The sequence below is a fragment of the Pongo pygmaeus genome, chromosome 13, assembly GCF_028885625.2.
Source record: "Pongo pygmaeus isolate AG05252 chromosome 13, NHGRI_mPonPyg2-v2.0_pri, whole genome shotgun sequence".
NCBI lineage: Eukaryota > Metazoa > Chordata > Mammalia > Primates > Hominidae > Pongo > Pongo pygmaeus.
Genome location: NC_072386.2, coordinates 88483634 through 88501205, shown reverse-complemented (window position 1 = coordinate 88501205; position 17572 = coordinate 88483634). Strand labels below are relative to the sequence as shown.

At 47.2% G+C, this 17572-nt stretch overlaps 1 protein-coding gene across 2 annotated transcripts in view; it reads left to right on the top strand.

Annotated features, from left to right (window-relative positions):
• The window catches only part of CORO2A (coronin 2A), a 68528-nt gene that overhangs the window by 39589 nt on the left and 11367 nt on the right, over nucleotides 1-17572 (top strand). For both annotated transcript variants that reach the window (XM_054502321.2, XM_063649749.1), the window contains one exon: nucleotides 15221-15337. In XM_054502321.2, the coding sequence (XP_054358296.1) occupies nucleotides 15221-15337 (117 nt within the window). The remainder of the gene's footprint in view (nucleotides 1-15220; nucleotides 15338-17572) is intronic.

The following is a 17572-nucleotide window of genomic DNA, read 5'->3' as shown; positions in this document are numbered from 1 at the left end:
GAAACCCCGTCTCTACTAAAAATACAAACAATTAGCCAGGTATGGTAGCGGGTGCCTGTAATCCCAGCTACTCATAAATCTGAGGCAGGAGAATCACTTGAACCCAGGAGGCAGAGGTTGCAGTGAGCCGAGATTGTGCCACTGCACTCCAGCCTGGGTGACAGAGCAAAACTCCGTCTCAAAAAAACAAAAAAAGAGAAAAAGTTATAGAGATGACCTTTACCCCCAAATATTGTACTTCAGTCTGTATCTTCTAAGAATAAGAATATTCTCTTATATAACCACATCCTAGAAATTTAACATTGATACAATGCTAGTTATAATATACAACCCAAATTCAAATTACATTAGTTGTCCCAATAATGACCTTTATAATAGCTTTTTTTTTCTGATTTAGAATCCAATTCAGGACCACGCATTAGTTGTCATCTCTTGGTCTTCCTTATTTCATGATATTAACATTTTTCAGGAGTAAAGGTCAGTTGTTCAGTAGAATGTTTCTAAATTTGATCTTACCAAATTGTTTCCTCATGATTAGAATCATTTATGTATTTTTGGCAAGAATATTGCATGAGTGGTGGTATATCACTTTTAGGTCATTACATCATGGGACACATGATGTCAGTTTGTCACATTATTCATGCTATTAACTTAACTTATTTGTTAAATAGTGCAAGTATCATTCATAAAGGGGAAATGTTAGAAGCATCTATAGGCCAGGCAGGGTGGCTCACACCTATGGGCCCAGCACTTTGAGAGGCCAAGGTGGGCGGATCTCTTGAGCCCAGGAGTTCGAGACCAGCAGCATAGCGAAACCCCATCTCTACAAAAAATGCAAAAATTAACCAGGTGTAATGGAGCATGCCTGTAGTCCCAGCTACTCAGAAGGCTGAGGCAGGAGGCTGCCTTGAACCCAGGAGTTCGGGGCTGCCATGAGCCATGAACGTGCCACTGCACTCCAGCCTAGGTGACAAAGTGACACCCTGTCTCAAAATAAATAAACAAAATAAAATAAAATCAGGAATAAGATAAAAGGTCATGGCCTGCACAGTAAGACTAGAAAAATGTAACTTGTCAATACTGATTCAAGTAGAAACAGAAAGCCTGAATAGTCCTCTTAACTACTAAACATTGAGCAATAAAAATTTCCCTTAAAGAAAAGACAAAAGAAAAACAGCAAAAGAGGCCGGGTGCAGTGGCTCATGCCTGTAATCTCAGCACTTTGGGAGGCCAAGGTGGGTGGATCATCTGAGGTCAGGAGTTTGAGACCAGCCTGGCCAACATGATGAAACCCTGTCTCTACTAAAAATAAAAAAATTAGCCGGGCATGGTGGTGGCATGCCTGCAATCCCAGAGGCGGGAGAATTGCTTGAACCCAGGAGGCGGAGGTTGCAGTGAGCCGAGATCGCGCCATTGCACTCCAGCCTGGGTGACAGAGCAAAATTCCGTCTCAAAAAAAGAAAAATAGCAAAAGAAAAGTTGAAAGTGTTAGGATGGAAAAGGAAGAAATAAAACTGCTATTATTTACATATATAATTGTCTACATAGAACCCAAAAGAACATGTAGTCAAATTATTTAAAAAAAAAGAGTATTTAGAAGGTAGTGGATACAAGAATCAGAACACAAAAATGAATTGCATTTGTACATACTGGGAATATTTTGATGATATAATTAAACATTTGCAATAGAATAAAAGAAGATTGGATACCTAGGAATAAACAAGCAACGCTTAGAAGGAAAATGATAGAACATTGTTAAAAGACTAATAAAGATGATCTCAATAAATGGAAATATTTACTATATTCATGGATAGACACTTTTACTTCCTCCCTCAAATTCCCACAGCATTCTCTTTTTTTTAGGACATATTCCAAGCCTATTTTTTCCTTAGAACCATGCCCTGACTACTTTGAATTAGAGTCATTTGTGCTTTTCTGCTAGTACCTCCTAATATAGTTGGGTGCATAATTGTTGCTCATAAATTTTCATTGACTCCACAAATTATCTCATGGTTGTTCATCCAAATAAATACGGAGGGCATAAATGGCAAAGGGAAGGGCACAAGCAAAGGCATGGAGGTGCAACTGTATATAGAATGTTCAGGAAGCAATGCAGAGAGCAGCTGTCTGGCCAGAACAAATAATCTGTGAAGGAGAAGAAGGGGAGTACCCTAAGGAAGTGGACTGGGGCCAGCTGAGCAGAATCTTGAATGCTGGAGTGAGGCATGTGACCTGTATCCTAAAGAGAAAGAGAATGTTTCAAGCTAGGGAGGGACAAGTGCAAAATGGAATTTGTAGAAAGACATAAAAAGGTCAAAATGGGAAGGACCCCTATAGATGGCCCATTTTGCTACTTGTTTCTTCCAAGCTTTGCATGCTTGTAAAAGATTATGTCCACCAAACAAACTGCATTCTTAATTAATTCAATAATTAGTTGGTTTTTCCTTTTATTACTCAAACTCTCAGAACTGTCACTGTTTCTAACTTGCATGAACTGCTCAGTGTAAATGGGTACTAACAACTGATATAAAGAAAATAAATTGGTGTGATGTGATAGAGTGTGACGTGGGTTGGGAGAGGGGACCTAGTTTAGGCAGGATAGTCTGGGAAGGCATTCCTGGGAAGGTGACCTTTCAGCCAAGAGCCACTTGAGGCTCTAGAGGGAGAGTATGCTGGCAGAACAAATAGAACATGCAAAGGTCCCGAGTGGGAATGGGTTTGGTGTGTCTGTGCATTGTCAGTGCTGGCAGAACAAATAGAACATGCAAAGGCCCCGAGTGGGAATGGGCTTGGTGTGTCTGTGCATTGTCAGCACATGGACACATGTGCTGTGACCACAGAGTGGCGGGAGGAGGTGAGGTCAGATTGGGGAGTAGGGCCTGGACTGCGAAGGCATCATAAGCCCAGGCAGGAGTCTGGGCTGTATCCTGAGTCCAGTGGGAAGCCACTGGAGGGTTGAAACACTTGTCAGCCGGGTGCTGTGGCTAACACCTGCAATCTCAGCACTTTGGGAGGCCGAGGCAGGCAGATCATGAGGTCAGGAGTTTGAGACCAGCCTGGCCAACATGGTGAAACCCTGTGTCTACTAAAAATACGAAAAATTAGTTGGGCGTGGTGGCAGCCACCTGTAATCCCAACTATTCAGGAGGCTGAGGCAGGAGAATTGCTTGAACCTAGGAGGTGGAGGTTGCAGTGAGTCAAGATCGCGCCACTGCACTCCATCCAGCCCAGGCAACAGTGGGAGACTCTGTCTCAAAAAAAAAAGAAAAAGAAAGAAAGAAAAAAAGAAACTCACTTGTCCTGCACAGCCTGATCCTAGGTAAAATGTGTGATTCTCTTTGGGCTTTTTGAAATGTCATAAATAGCTCAAAGACACGTGTTAATCGCTATCATCACAGACTCCTAGGAATCCAGACCCAACAGGAGCTGTGATACAGTTTGGATGCTTGTCCCCTCCAATTTTCATGTGGAAATGTGATCCCCAGTGTTGGAGGTGGGGCCTGATGGGAGGTGTTTGGGTCATGGGGGCAGCTCATAAATGGCTTGATGCCCTCCGTGTGATAATGAGTTCACCTGAGATCTGATTGTTGAAAAGAGTCTGGGACACCTCTCCGCGGCCTGCGGCACACCTGATCCCCTCTTCATTGTCTGCATGATTGGAAGCTCCCTGCAGTCCTTACCAGAAGCAGATGCTGGTGCCAGGCTTCTTTGCCGGCTGCAGAACTGTGAGCCAGACAAACCTCTTTTCTTTATAAATACCCAGCCTCACATATTCCTATATAGCAATGCAAAATGGACTAACACACCCAGGAGCCACTAATCAGAGCTCCTCACACTTTAGTGTTACAACACAGATTCTGATGTAGTGGGTCTGAAGTGGGGCCAGGGAATCTGCATCTCCAACAAGCTCCCAGAGATGCCCAGTTTAATTTGACTTTCAGATTAAATACAGGGTGCCCAGTTTAATTTGACTTTCAGATAAACAACAAATCGTTATTTTTGCTTTTTTCTTTTTAATTAAAAGTTTTATTTTGACATCATAGTAGATTCACAAGCAGTTATAAGAAATAGTACAGTGCAATTCTGTGTATCCTTTACCCTGTTTCTTCCAGTGGTAACATCTTATAAGACTACAGTACACGGTACAGCATACTGTTGTGATATTGGCATCACTACAGTCAAGATACAGAACATTCCATCATCACAAAGATCTGTTCCCTCCACCCCCATTCCCTCCTTAACCCCAGACGACAATTAACCTGCTCTCCGTTTCTATATTTTTCCCGTTTTAGAAATGTTACATAAATGGAATCATACAATATGTAACCTTTTCAGCTTGGCTTTTTTACTCAGCGTAATTCTCTCGCAGTTCAGTTGGGTTTTTGCATATATTGAGTATTGATCTTTTTTGTGTGTTTTTTTGTGTGTGTGTTTTTTTTTGAGACAAGCTCTGGCTCTTTCACCCAGGCTGGAATGCAGTGGCATGATCATATCTCACTGCAGCCCTGAAGCCTCCGCTTCCTGGGCTCAAGCAATCCTCTTACGTCAGCCTCCTGAATAGCTGAGACTACAGGTGCATGCCATCACACCCAGCTAATTTTTGTATATTTTTTATGTAGAGGTGAGGTTTTGCTGTGTTGCCCAGGTTGGTCTTGAACCCCTGGGCTTAAGTGATCCACCCACCCCAGCCTCCTAAACTTCTGGAATTACAGGTATGAGCCACTGCACTTGGCCCCAATTGTGTGTTCCTTCTTTCTTTTTTTAATTTTTATTTATTTATTTATTTATATTATTTTTTTTGAGACGGAGTCTCACTCTGTCGCCCAGGCTGGAATGCAATGGCATGATATCAGCTCACTGAAACCTCCGCCTCCTGGGTTCAAGCAATTCTTCTGCCTCAGCCTCCCAAGTAACTGGGACTACAGGCACACACCACCACACCTAGCTAATTTTTATATTTTTAGTAGAGATGGGGTTTTGCTATGTTGGCCAGGCTGGTCTCAAACTCCTGACCTCAGTTAATGCCTGCCTCAGCCTCCCAAAGAGCTGGGATTACAGGCATGAACCACCTTGCCTGGCCTCTTTTTTTTTGTTTTTTTAATAGAGACAAGGTCTCATGATGTTGCCCAGGCTGGTCTCAAACTCCTGAGCTCAAGTGATCCTCTTGCCTCGGCCTCCCAAAGTGTCAGGATTACAGGCGTGAGCCACCACTCCTGCCTCTGTTCTTTCTTACTGCTGAATAGTATTCTATGGTATGGATGCACTACAGTTTATATAACCATTCACTCACTGAAAGCCAGTGGGTTGTTTTGAGTTTGGGGCTATTACAAATTAAGCTGTTACAAACATTTGTGTACATATTTTTGGGTGAATACAAGTAAGTCTCCATTTCTGTGGCATAAAGGGCCAGGAGTGTGGTTGCTGAGTCATAAGGTAGTTGCATGTTTATCTTTAGAAGAAACTGTCAATTTATTTTTACAAATTTTTAGTGTAAGTAAAATATTGCATGGGACCTCCTTATGCTAAAATATTAGTTGTTTATCTGCAATTTGAATTTTACTGGGCATCCTGTATTTTACTTGCTAAATCTGACTTCCCTCTTCCCAGGTGATACCAATCTACTTGTTTGCCAATTGCATTTTCAATAGCAAGGCTCTAATCTAGCTCATGTTCATAATTATGGAAAAATCTCAAGCACAAAAGTAGATAAAAATAATATGATGAACTTTCTTCAGCCCAGATTCTAGAATTATCAAGTTTTCCCTCTTGCTTCACTCATCCCTTTTCCCTGAAGTATTTTAAAGCAAATCCTAGACATTTTGTCATTTCAACCTCTGCCCCCCGCCCCCCGCCCCCTACCACATGTCAGTATGCAATTCTAAAACCAGGGACATTTTCTGACATAACCATAATGCCAAGATCACATTAATAATAACTCTTGTGTCACCTGATTCCTAATTCATGTTAATGGTCCCTGGTTGCCTCATACATGCCACTTTGCTTGTGGTTTGTTTGCCTCAAAGTCCAGATGGGGTCCACATCTTGCATTTGATTAATGTTTCTTTTTAATTTTTTCTTATTGTAAGTAGAGATGGGGTCTCGCTATGTTGCCCAGGCTGGTCTCAAACTCTTAGGCTCAAGGGATCCTCCTGCCTCAGCCTCCCAAAGTGCTGAGATAACAGGCATGAGCCACTACACCTGGCCAATATGTTTATTATTAAGTAACCGCATCCATTACTACTGTGTGGGCACCATTCCATAGCACTTACCTGCACAGACAGGTCTTAGAGGCTCTTTATTATGTTGTAACCAGGGTTGGAGTGATTATGCTGATACATAATGAACATTAGCCCCATTTATAGGGGATCTTGCCCCATTGCACAGATGAGGTCACTGAGGCTCAGGAAGATGACTTCCCAGAGGACCCTGTGCAGTGTGTCCAGGACACGAATGGGAGGCCAGACCTGGGTGTGGCCTCAGGGCCTTGCTCTCACTTCACTGACATGCAGCTCCTGAGGTTTGGCGCTGATTTGCATCAGCTCCTACTCGTTACCAGGATTACATTCTGTGCCAGGCACAGAGAGGTATCAGTAGGTGAGTGATGTGAGAACGAGGAAGGGACAAGCTAGCTAATGATTTAATTAAGTACATAAATTGCATTGAGATTGGGAGATGTCTGGCCTTGCCACAGCGTCCAGGAAGTCCTTCTCAGAGGGGCCGGGCTGCCCCAGGCAGTTTCAGATGTCCCAAAGGGAGTGACACTGCAAGCAGGGTCCCTCCCTCTTGCCTGTTGTGACCCAGGGTGAGCTGGTTAGAGGGAGGCTGGAGGTGAGTTTCGCAACCTGCAGCCTTGGCAACCAGGGACTGTACTTGGAACAAAGGCAGCAGAGGAAGGCTGGGGAGAGGCCAGGACTGTGCTCCTGAGCCTGGGGCCCAGCCTGCCACAGAGTCACTCCAGGGAGGGGGTGAAGAAGGTGGACTTTGCTGTGAGGTGTGGAGGGTGGGGAGGAATGAAAGCAAGGGCAGGCAGAGCCCCTGGGGGTCAGCCCTGGAACCCTGCTGGGAGTAGACAGGCCAGAGGGGACATGGCCCTGAGGGCCTAATGGACACCGTGGCTTTCAGGTGCCTGGGAGAGTGGAGAGGGGCACTTCACTGCCATGCTCTTAAAGGCCAGCCTTAGCCAGCATGGTGGCTCACACCTGTAATCCTGGCACTTTGGGAGGCCAAGGCAGGAGATCACTTGAGGTCAGGCATTCAAGACTAGCCTGGCCAACATAGCAAAACCCTGTCTCTACCAAAAATAAAAAATCAGCTGGGCGTGGTGACACATGCCTGTAGTCGCAGCTACCTGGGAGGCTGAGGCAGGAGAATCACTTGAACCTGGGAGACAGAGGTTGCAGTAAACCAAGATCGTACCATTGCACTCCAGCCTGGGCGAAAGAGCAATACTCTGTCTCAAAAAACAAACAAACAAAAAACCAAGGCCAACCTGACCCTTCTCAAGCCGATGTGTGTCCACATCACTCCGCTGCTCAGATGCCTCCCAGGACTCCCTGCTGCCTGCAGATAAGGTTCTGCCTCTCTCATCAAAGCCCTCTGTGCCCTGTCCTAGCCAACTGTTTGGAACCTCAGAGCCTTCCATAGCACATTTCTGTTCCCTCCATACAAATTCCCCTTCTAGAAAGGCAGGGTGTGGGCTAGTCTGGCGTTTTGGAAGTCTCTTCCAGTTCTAGGGGTTTGTTCAGCCTGGACAAGAACATACTCAAGGAATGGGTCCTCTGTCCTCAAATATCCAAGGAGCTGGCCTGCGACAGAGGGCCCGGATGTGTCTGTAGGTCCCCAAAGGACAACACCAGGACCAGAAGTGGGAAGTGAGGGGAAGCAGGGGCCACCTGGAGGCCACACTGGTCTCGAAGTAGGAAACATTTCCTCCGAATTCACAAGGTCTGAAAGTAGGATGAACTACCTCGGGAGGAAGTGAGCTCCCTGTCCCCTGGACACCAGCTGTGGTTCACTGCTTTCATCCCTGGATGTTGGATTCTACAGTAAACCCTCCACAGGCTCATCTGGGTGCTCATAAGGAGAGGGGTGATGAAGGATGCTCTGCCCTAAATCGTGGGAATGTGCTGTGCATTTTAGAAGTGCTGCCATTCCTAGGGTCAAGAAATGCTCCTCTCATCTCTACCTCTGCTCAATCCCAGCCTCCTCTGGGCGGTCCCTGGTCCCACATCTCACCCTCTCCAGTCAGGACATGGCTCACCTATCCATTTGTCCATCTCTCTATTGGGTCCAGCCCTGCACCCTGGGCAGGGTGAGTAGACTCCATGCCCTCAGCCTCACCCCTCTTGCTCAGCCTCCTCTCTTGCCCTGTCCTCCAGCCTACCGTGCCCGCTGGCTGCTTCAGCCTCCTCCCACTTAAAACCTACCTGTGGCCCTGCCTTTCTGACTTGAGATTCCTCCCCTCCACCTGGCCTGGTCAAAGTCTCCCTCTCTTTAAGGCCCGATTTAAAGTCCTCCTCCTCCAGGGAGCCTTCTGTGGTTTATCCCCCAGGTCTCTTGTGTGCCTCTCCTCTGAGCCCAAAGTATATTCCTTCCTGCCTCCTCTGTAAGGCAGATGGCTCCTATAGCCCAGGATTGTGAGTACCGCATCTCTGCCATCATCTGCATGCGTCTGGCACATAGTATGTTCCTCAGTGAAAGGCCTGTATGATGATAATGATAACCATGGTGTGAGGACATCAAGAGCAGACCAGGCCATAAGAGGAAACATTCCCAATCCTGGCTCTGCTGTCCTTAGTACATGATTGTCAACCTCTCTGAGCCTCAGCCTCTGCACTTGTAAATGGGGAATTCTTGTACTACGTCCTGGGGTGGTTGGGAGGTAAATCAAATATTATGAGCAACGCAGCTGGCACTGGGCCTGGCACATATATGACTCCCTAGATTATGGTTTCTAAAGAAAAGCTTTTTTTTTTTTTCTTCGAGACAGGATCTCACTCTGTTGCCCAGGCTGGAGTGCAGTGGCATGATCATGGCTCACTGTAGGCTGGACCTCCCAGGCTCAAGTGATCCTCCTGCCTCAGCCCTCCGAGTAGCTGGGACCACAAGTGTGCATCCCTACACCGGACTAATTTTTGTAATTTTTGTAATTTTTGTAATTTTTGTAGAGATGGGACCTGTTGCCCAGGCTGCTCTTGAACTCCTGGCCTCAAGTAATCTGCCTTAGACTCCCAAAGTGCTGGAATTACAGACATGAGCCACTGTGCCCAGCCAAAAAGCATTTAAAAACCTATTTCTTGTAGACATGGGAACATGTCTGATCCATCTGCCTGTGTTCACCAGTAGGAAAACAATCAAGCCACTAGTTCATTCGTGGAGGGCATGCCTGGAGCCACTGCTATGTAGGAAAGGATGGGAGTCCCCCTGCAGAACAGTTTGTCCCCCGCCCAGTGAGTATATCCCCTGGCCCCTGAAACATACCGAGCAACAATGAAACTGGGTAATGGTAATGAGCTGTGATGAGCTTCTCCTGGCTAATGTACTGAGTACTTAGCAAGTACTGGGCACTGTCTTCAGTGCTTTACTGTGAATGAGGTGCTGCTACTGTTGTCATTTCGTAGATAAGGAAACTGAGGCATAGAGAACTGAGGTCACTTGCCCAAGGCTGCACCGTGGTAAGGGATGTGGCAGGGATTCCACCCCTGGAAGCCAGGGTCTGCCTGCCCACTTCACCTCTGCTACGCTGTGTGTCTTCCCTCTGCCCGTCCTGCCACCCCTGCCTCCCAGTCTCCACCCTGAGCTGTTGGGATGCTCATTTGAGGCCGTGACTATGATGCTGTTGTAGGAACAGCTGCTCCCTTGACTGCTGAGGGTCGTGACAGTAGCCTCACAACCTCTCCCTTTCTGGCAACGGAGGTCAGCCCTAGAGAGTCCCCAATCTGGTCCCCCACCCGCCTGACTCCTCCTGGGTCCTTCTGTCCTGTCTTCCCCCTCTGCCCCAGGGCAGCCTCTTGGAGACTTGGAGGTGATGCCTCTCCAGGCAGAGTGGCCCAAACCAGGGTTCTGTGGGGTCTGCGAGGGGAGCAGGCGTGTCTGCCCTGATTTAGAGCTTGTACACCCCATCCATCAGAAGCCTGTTTCTGGCTGAGTGCTGGCCTAATGGGCAGAAGGTGGAAATGGCCTCCTGATGATAAATGTCCCTGACAGGCTTTTAGCAGCTCAGTCAATAGCCCACCAGGCTGGCTAATGTCCACTCCTGCCTGTGGTCCTCAGCGTAAAACCTTTTAGAAGCAGAGCAATCTGCCAGCCCAGGGCAGGGCAGGGCAGGGGAGGTGGGGTGGAGGGGAGGGGTGGGGTGGGCTGGGGTGTGAGCGGGCAGCCTTCCCTCATCAGCTGAGAAGGAAGAGAAGGCTGAGAAGGAAGAGAAGGCGGAGAAGGAAGAGAAGCTGTCTAGGGCTAGGCCCTCTGAGCCACGCCCAACCCTAAGGCGCCTTCCCTGAGTCTGTGGGAGGTGGGAGGTGTGTGTCTGAATGGGGCTCCTGGGCACTTTGCCTCCCGTCAGCCCGAGGGCAGCCTGACTATCGGCTCTTCTGGCTTTTCTTGAGAAACCGCACTGCAGAAATTGGGGCATGGCCCTGGGCCAGAGTCTAGAGATAAAGGCCTTGAGAGCAATCAGTGCCCCATAGCCAAAGACGCGGTACTGCTCATGGCCTTCGACCCAGGAAATGATTCAAGAGAAAGGAAAGGCTGTGTGCAGGAAGGAGGCCAAGGCATGGACTCACAGAGCACTGGTGCTCCCTCAGAGCACAGGAAGTACAGCACCAGGCTCACACTTGGGGGACCAGAGGCCTGGGCTCAAGCCCAGCTCTGCCCCTCACCTTTGCAGTGACCCTGGGCAAGCCCCTACTCCATGCTGGGTTTCCCCAAGTCTGAGGTCCGAGAGAGGGTGCTGGGATCCATTCGCGATGCCTGCCACAGGTGCAGGATAAGACAGTGCAGCTGTGGGCTCCATTCCTGGTCTCTAGAGCCCTTCAAGAGCTACAGTTTTATAACAGAAGTTTTTGGCTAATCCTGGATGGACCCATTTTTTCAGAAAATCTGTATTTTTGTTTTTAAACACCTTTTTTAATTGCAAAACTTACATAGCTAAAAAATAAGACAAAGATTAATTTAAAGCCAGCCATTTATTCCACCATCTAGATATAACCATGATTAACATTTTGGCTCATTCCTTTTAGTTTTTTTTCTCAGTTTTGACATACAAATATACATACATATACATATAATAATAGCTTCTGTTACTGAGCACTTACAGTAACACCTGACTGTTGGGTTCTTCATGCATAGTATCTCATTTAACTCTCAACAATCCTGCAAGGAAGAAATGATTATTCATTCACATTTTATAGATGAGGAGAAAGAGGCTTGCAAAATGTGAGCAGGTGCACAACATGCTCAGGTTTTAATTTTCGAAAACTCACCTTGAGGACTGTGTACACGATGTCCTGGAGGCTAAGCAGGAGGTCATTGGCAGCTGGGCGCAGTGGCTCAAGCCTATAATCCCAGCATTTTGGGAGGCCAAGGCGGGCAGATCACCTGAGGTCAGGAGTTCAAGACCAGCCTGGCCAACATGGCGAAACCCCGTCTCTACTAAAAAATACAAAAATTAGCTGGGTGTGGTGGCGCGCACCTGTAATCCCAGCTACTCAGGAGGCTGAGGCAGGGAGAATTGCTTGAACCTGGAAGGTGGAGGTTGCAGTGAGCCGAGATCTCACCACTGCACCCCAGCCTGAGCAACAAGACGAGACTCCATGTCAAAAAAAAAAAAAAAAAAAGGTCAGTGGCTTAAGCGGTTGGTCCCATGGAGACCTGGGCCAGGGCCTGTGGGTGCAGTGTCCTTCTAAGACCCTAGCTCCAGGTACCGCCCTGCCAGGACAGGGCAGGAAGCATGCCCCTCTCTTCCCTGTCCTGCTGTGGAAGAGGCAGAGACCACTTGAAAGAAAGAAAACTTTCACCTACCTCCATGCACATCACAAACAAAGGACACAAGTCCACATTCTTTCCTTTTTTTTGGTTCTCTTTCTCCCTCTGAATGTGTAGGTGTGTGTATAATTTTTTGTTTTCAGAACTGTTTGAGGGTAAGTTACATCCATCTTAGCCCTTCATCCCTAAATACTTCTGTGTTTCCTAAAAATACAAATATTATCTTACATTACTGCAGTACATTATCAACTTCTATAAATTTAATGTTGCAATAATACTTTAATCTACCGTTCTTGTTCAGATTTGTTAAATAATGTCCTTTATAGCGTTGTCCCCTCCAGTAGGCGATCCATTCTAGGGGGAGGTGTCTGATCACTTTTTCCTGAGGGGAGAGAGCTGGATTAGCCAGAGTATTTCCAGAGGGAGGCACAGGACCACCTCCTCTGTTTGCAGAGCTACTAAAATGCATGCATAGGCCAGGCATGGTGGCCCATGCCTGTAATCTCTCACTTTAGGAGGGCAAGTTGGGAAGATTGTTTGAGCCCAGGAGTTCGAGACCAGCATGGGCAACATAGCAAGACCCCATCTCTACAAATAATTTTAAAAATTAGCTGAGCTTGGTGGCACATGCCTGCAGTTATAGCTTGGAACTTGGGAGGGTGAGGTGGGAAGATTGTCTTACCCCGAGTTCGAGGCTATGTGAATCGTGATTGCACCACTGCACTTCAGCCTGGGCAACAGAGTGAGACCCTGTCTCTTAAAAAAAAAAAAAAGTACAGTGGTCTCTACACAGATGGGGAGGTGATGGAAGAAGAGAAAGTTGCGTGTTCCCTGAGTCCACCCTGTTCTTGAAAGTCCCTCTAGAAAAAATCCCAGACTATTGATTCTGCAAAGTCAAGGAGTATGTTGAGTGTTCACCTTGCAATCAGCCCCTCCAACAGTACCTTTGCCCTGGGCACCTCGGGAATATTTGTGGGATGGATGGATGTTGGCCAGTTTTCTTCTCATCTGTCTCTTTCACTTAGATATAAAAATGGCTGGGGGAGCATTCTGGTGGGTGGCTCAAGAACCTGGGACTAGATGGTGGATGTGGGAGGCCGAGGGCCTGGGTCCTGGTCCCTGTTCTGCCAGGGCCATGCAATGTGATGTGCAAAATGAGCAGATTGGTCACTGCCAGTCCAAGGTTCTGTGACTGAACTGGTGTGGTTTCTCTATGACCCCAAGAAATCCAGGTCTGTTGGTGGAGTTGGAAATAGCTTCAGGGCTGCATGGCATGGGCTGGGGGACCTATATGTCCTTCCCAGCACCTATACAGGAATTCTCATTAGGAAAGGGGAAAACGAGGGAAATGCCCTTTCTATGTAATTGTGATAGAATTCACATACCAGAAAATTCACCGTGTTTTGTTTTTTGTTTTTTATTTGAGACAGGGTCCCATTCTATTGCCCAGGCTGGAGGGCAGTGGCACAATCATAGCTCACTGCAGCCTCGACCTCCCAGGCTCAAGCAATCCTCCCACCTCAGCCTCCCAAGTAGCTGGAACTACAGGCGTGCAACACCATGCCTGGCTATTTATTTATTTATTTATTTATTTATTTATTTATTTTTGAGACGGAGTCTCACTCTATTGCCCAGGCTGGAACGCAGTGGCATGATCTCAGCTCACCGCAACCTCCGCCTCCCGGGTTCGAGTGATTCTCCTGCCTCAGCCTCCCAAGTAGCTTGGATTACAGGCATGTGCCACCACGCCCGGCTAATTTTGTATTTTTAGTAGAGATGGGGTTTCACCATATTGACCAGGCTGGTCTCAAACTCCTGACATCAGGTGATCCACCCATCTTGGCCTCCCAAAGTGCTGGGATTACAGCTGTGAGCCACCACGCCAGGCCTAATTTTTTGATTTTTTGTAGAGACGGGGTTTTGTCATGTTGCCATGTTGGAAAATTCGCCATTTTAAGGTGTATAGTTCAGTGGATCTTAGTATATTCATAAGGTTGTGAATATACTGTGAATAAACTGTCACCACTACCTAATTTCAAAATCATTTTATCACTCCAAGAAGACACCCCTCACTCATTAGCAGTCACCCCCTATTGGCCCTTCTCCCAAGCCTGAGGCAACCGGAATCTGCCTTCTGTCTCCATGAATGTATTCTGCATTTTTCATATGCATTACTTAGGGTTCCAGATACCAGGTACCAGGGGGATGCATTAATGTGCTCAGGCAATGAAACCACATCTGGAACGACATCTAAGTGGAATCACACAACGTGTGGCCTTTTGTGCCTGGCCTCTTCTTCTAGTGTTTTCGAGGTTCATCCATGCTGTAGCAGGGACCAGTACTTCATTCCTCTTTTTGGGGACAGTAGTATTCCGCTGCATGAATATACTGCATTTTGTATGTCCATTCTTCACTTGACGGGCATTTGGGTTGTTTCCACTTTTTGATATTATGAAGAATATTGTTGTGAACATTGGTGAACCAATTTCTTTTCTTTTTTTTTTTTTCTGAGACATAGTTTCACTCTTGTCACCCAGGCTGGAGTGCAATGGCGCAATCACAGCTCACTGCAACCTCTGCCTCCCAGGTTCAAGTGATTCTTCTACCTCAGCCTCCTGAGTAGCTGGGAGTACAGGTGCACGCTACCACGCCTGGCTAATTTTTGTATTTTTAGTAGAGACAGGGTTTCACCATGTTAGCCAGGCTGGTCTCAAACTCCTGACCTCAGGTGATCCACCCACCTTGGCCTCCCAAAGTGCTGGGATTAGGTGAAACAGTTTCTTGTGGACTTATCTTTTCATTTTCCGTGGGGATAGACCTAGGAGTGGAATTACTGGGTCATGTGGGAACCGTTTAACCTTTTGAGGAACTGCCAGACTATTTTCCAAAAGAGCTGCACCATTTTACGTGCCCGCCAGCAGTGTGTGAGGGGAAATGCCCTTTTATTGAACATCTGCCATGTGCTAGGCACTGTGCCATACCTCCTCTCCCATAATCCTCACACCAACCTGTGAAATACCTGTGATTTCTCCCTTTTACTGAGGAGGACACCAGAGCTCAGAGAAGTGAAGTAACTCCCCCAGGATCACACAGGGAATAAGAAGTAAGGCCTAGATTCACACCCAGCTCTGTCCCTTATATGTTTTCCTGTTGACTGGTTGCTGACTGACTACGTGACTGTCCAGATGCTAATGTGGAATCCACCTCCTCCCCAACCCTCCTGGGCACTGTCTTGCAGACAGGGAAGTTGGACCCCCACTACCCAAAGGTCTGCGGGCACAGAGGCAACGTTTTGGATGTCAAGTGGAACCCTTTTGATGATTTTGAGATCGCCTCCTGTTCTGAAGATGCCACAGTGAGTGTCAGCCCCTGAGGGGCTTCCCCTTCCTGAAGAGTGGGATTGGGGTGGTTGGGGTGGAACGGTACCTGTTCTTGGCTCTGGTGCCCCTGACTCCATCGCGGAGGTGAGGTCACTGTATGGGGAGGTGTTAAGTTAGGTAGAGGAGGAGACATTCTTGGTGCTGTAGGACTAGCGGCACCACCCTTCCTCTCTATGGGCCTTAGTTCCCCACCTGTAAAATGGGCATAATAGCTCCACCCAGCTAATAAAGCCTAGTGAAAATGTATATTCCGATGGGAAAACCCATCCTTTGGGGAGCTATAAAAGGCTATGAGGGGCATTTTTATGGTGATCAGAAAAGATGTTCCACTTAATCCCACAGTGAGGAAGCAAGCTGTAAAAGGCTGTGAGGGCCTTGGATGAATGTGGACACTAAAACCATTCCAGCAGCTTCAGTCTCACTCACTTTTTTGAGCCTGTGTTCTGTACCAGGATTATCATCCCTGCCCCAACAATGTTCAGTGTTACTTATTTACAATTCATTTTTTACCCACTTCTAAAATATGGTGGGTATGGCTTAAGACAAGAACCACAGATATGCCAGGTTCAGTGGCTCACACCTGTAATCCCAGCACTTTGGGAGGCTGAGGTGGGAGAATCACTTGAGGCCAGGAGTTGGAGACTAACCTAGGCAACATAGTGAGACCCTGTCTCTACTAAAAAATTAAAAAACACAGATATGATCAGATGATTAAAATAAAGATAAAAGTCATTGTCACCATTTATTGTGAGCCCACTGTATTCCTAACTGTCATCACACTTATCATTTCACAGTCTCCCCAGCAACCCCACAAGGTAGGATATTTTTCTGATGGAGAAGCTGAGGATCAGAGAGGTACAGCAATTTGCCTAATGTTACACAGCCTGTGGGAGGCAGAGCCAGACTTCAGACTGAGGCCTGTCTGGTTCCACAGCCCATTCTTTTTCCAATGTGCTGTGACACATCTTTAAAGAGAAGCAGCCACAGATGGAGAAAGTGAGGAAATACTAGAAATGACGGCTAAGGAGGGTTGCAGCAGCTAAGCCCCTAGTTTAGCTAAGAGCTACCTGGCAGCCAAGGCAAAATGGGCAATAGAATGTATTGCAAAACCTTCAGTTAGATCAAAAGAAGCAGACCAGTTCATCAGGAAAGGAAGGCAGAAAATTCAAAGAGGATTTGTGTCGGTTTCCATATAGCAGATGCTGAGGAACGTAAAGGACAGTGTCTGCCAAGGTGATTTCACCAAAGGGGCAGTCAGGTCCTGTGAGAATTGGCCCTGTCTCCAGGGAGTATAGGGCCTCTGGCAGGATATCAAATATCTGAAACTGTCCCCACTTTTGTAATACCTGCCTTTTCAGGACTGCTTTGAAGGCTCCCATCAAGATCTTTATTAAATCTCTTGCTAGCCTCATTGCCTGCCACTGCCCCTTCCCTGATGCCCCAAGGCAGGACATGACTGTTGGGGGACTGAAGAAGGAAGGGGCTTTCCTCCCCGAAGCTATGCCCACCGTGAATTTATGGAGTGAATTCATTCCTGTTCCTCCCTGCTTTCAGGGCCTGGAGGGCACGGTTGCTCCTCTAGCACTGGGGAGTCTTCTCTGCTTCAGTGTTGCGGGTGGTACCTGCATCTTCCAAACACACCTGTTCAGAGTGTGTCTTCTTTCTGGGGTTCTATGCAGTGACAGCCCTCATCAGACCGAAGTATCTGGAGCCTGTCACTACTCTCCTGGGGTTGGCTTCCTGGTTTTAAATCCAAGATGACCAGGAAATAAATATTTGCTGAATTGAAAGCAAAGTTGTCTACCTGAAAAACCTGTATACCTCTAAGGGAAACAGTGCATACAATCAACTAGGGGCCAGAGGACCTTGCAGGACCAATAAGGAAGATCAAGTCAGCAGTATCCCAGGCTCACCTTGTACTCCATTTGTGTACCTCCGTGACAGGGAGCTTACTCTCTGCCATGGGAGCCCCCTCCATCTTCAGACAACACTACTCTGGAAGGAAGTCCCAGCGCCTCTTCTCAGGCCCTCACCATGAAATACAGGCCTATGACCCCATCCAGCCTAGCCTCCTGACCTTCAGAGTTTCCTCTTGCAGGCCATCCAGGGTGCACCTCCAAAGCAAGAAGTTTGTCCCTGCCCTGCTGCAGAGACCTCGCCGGCTCCCTAGTGCCCTGAGGATGCAGCCTAAACCCTTCATCCTGGCATTT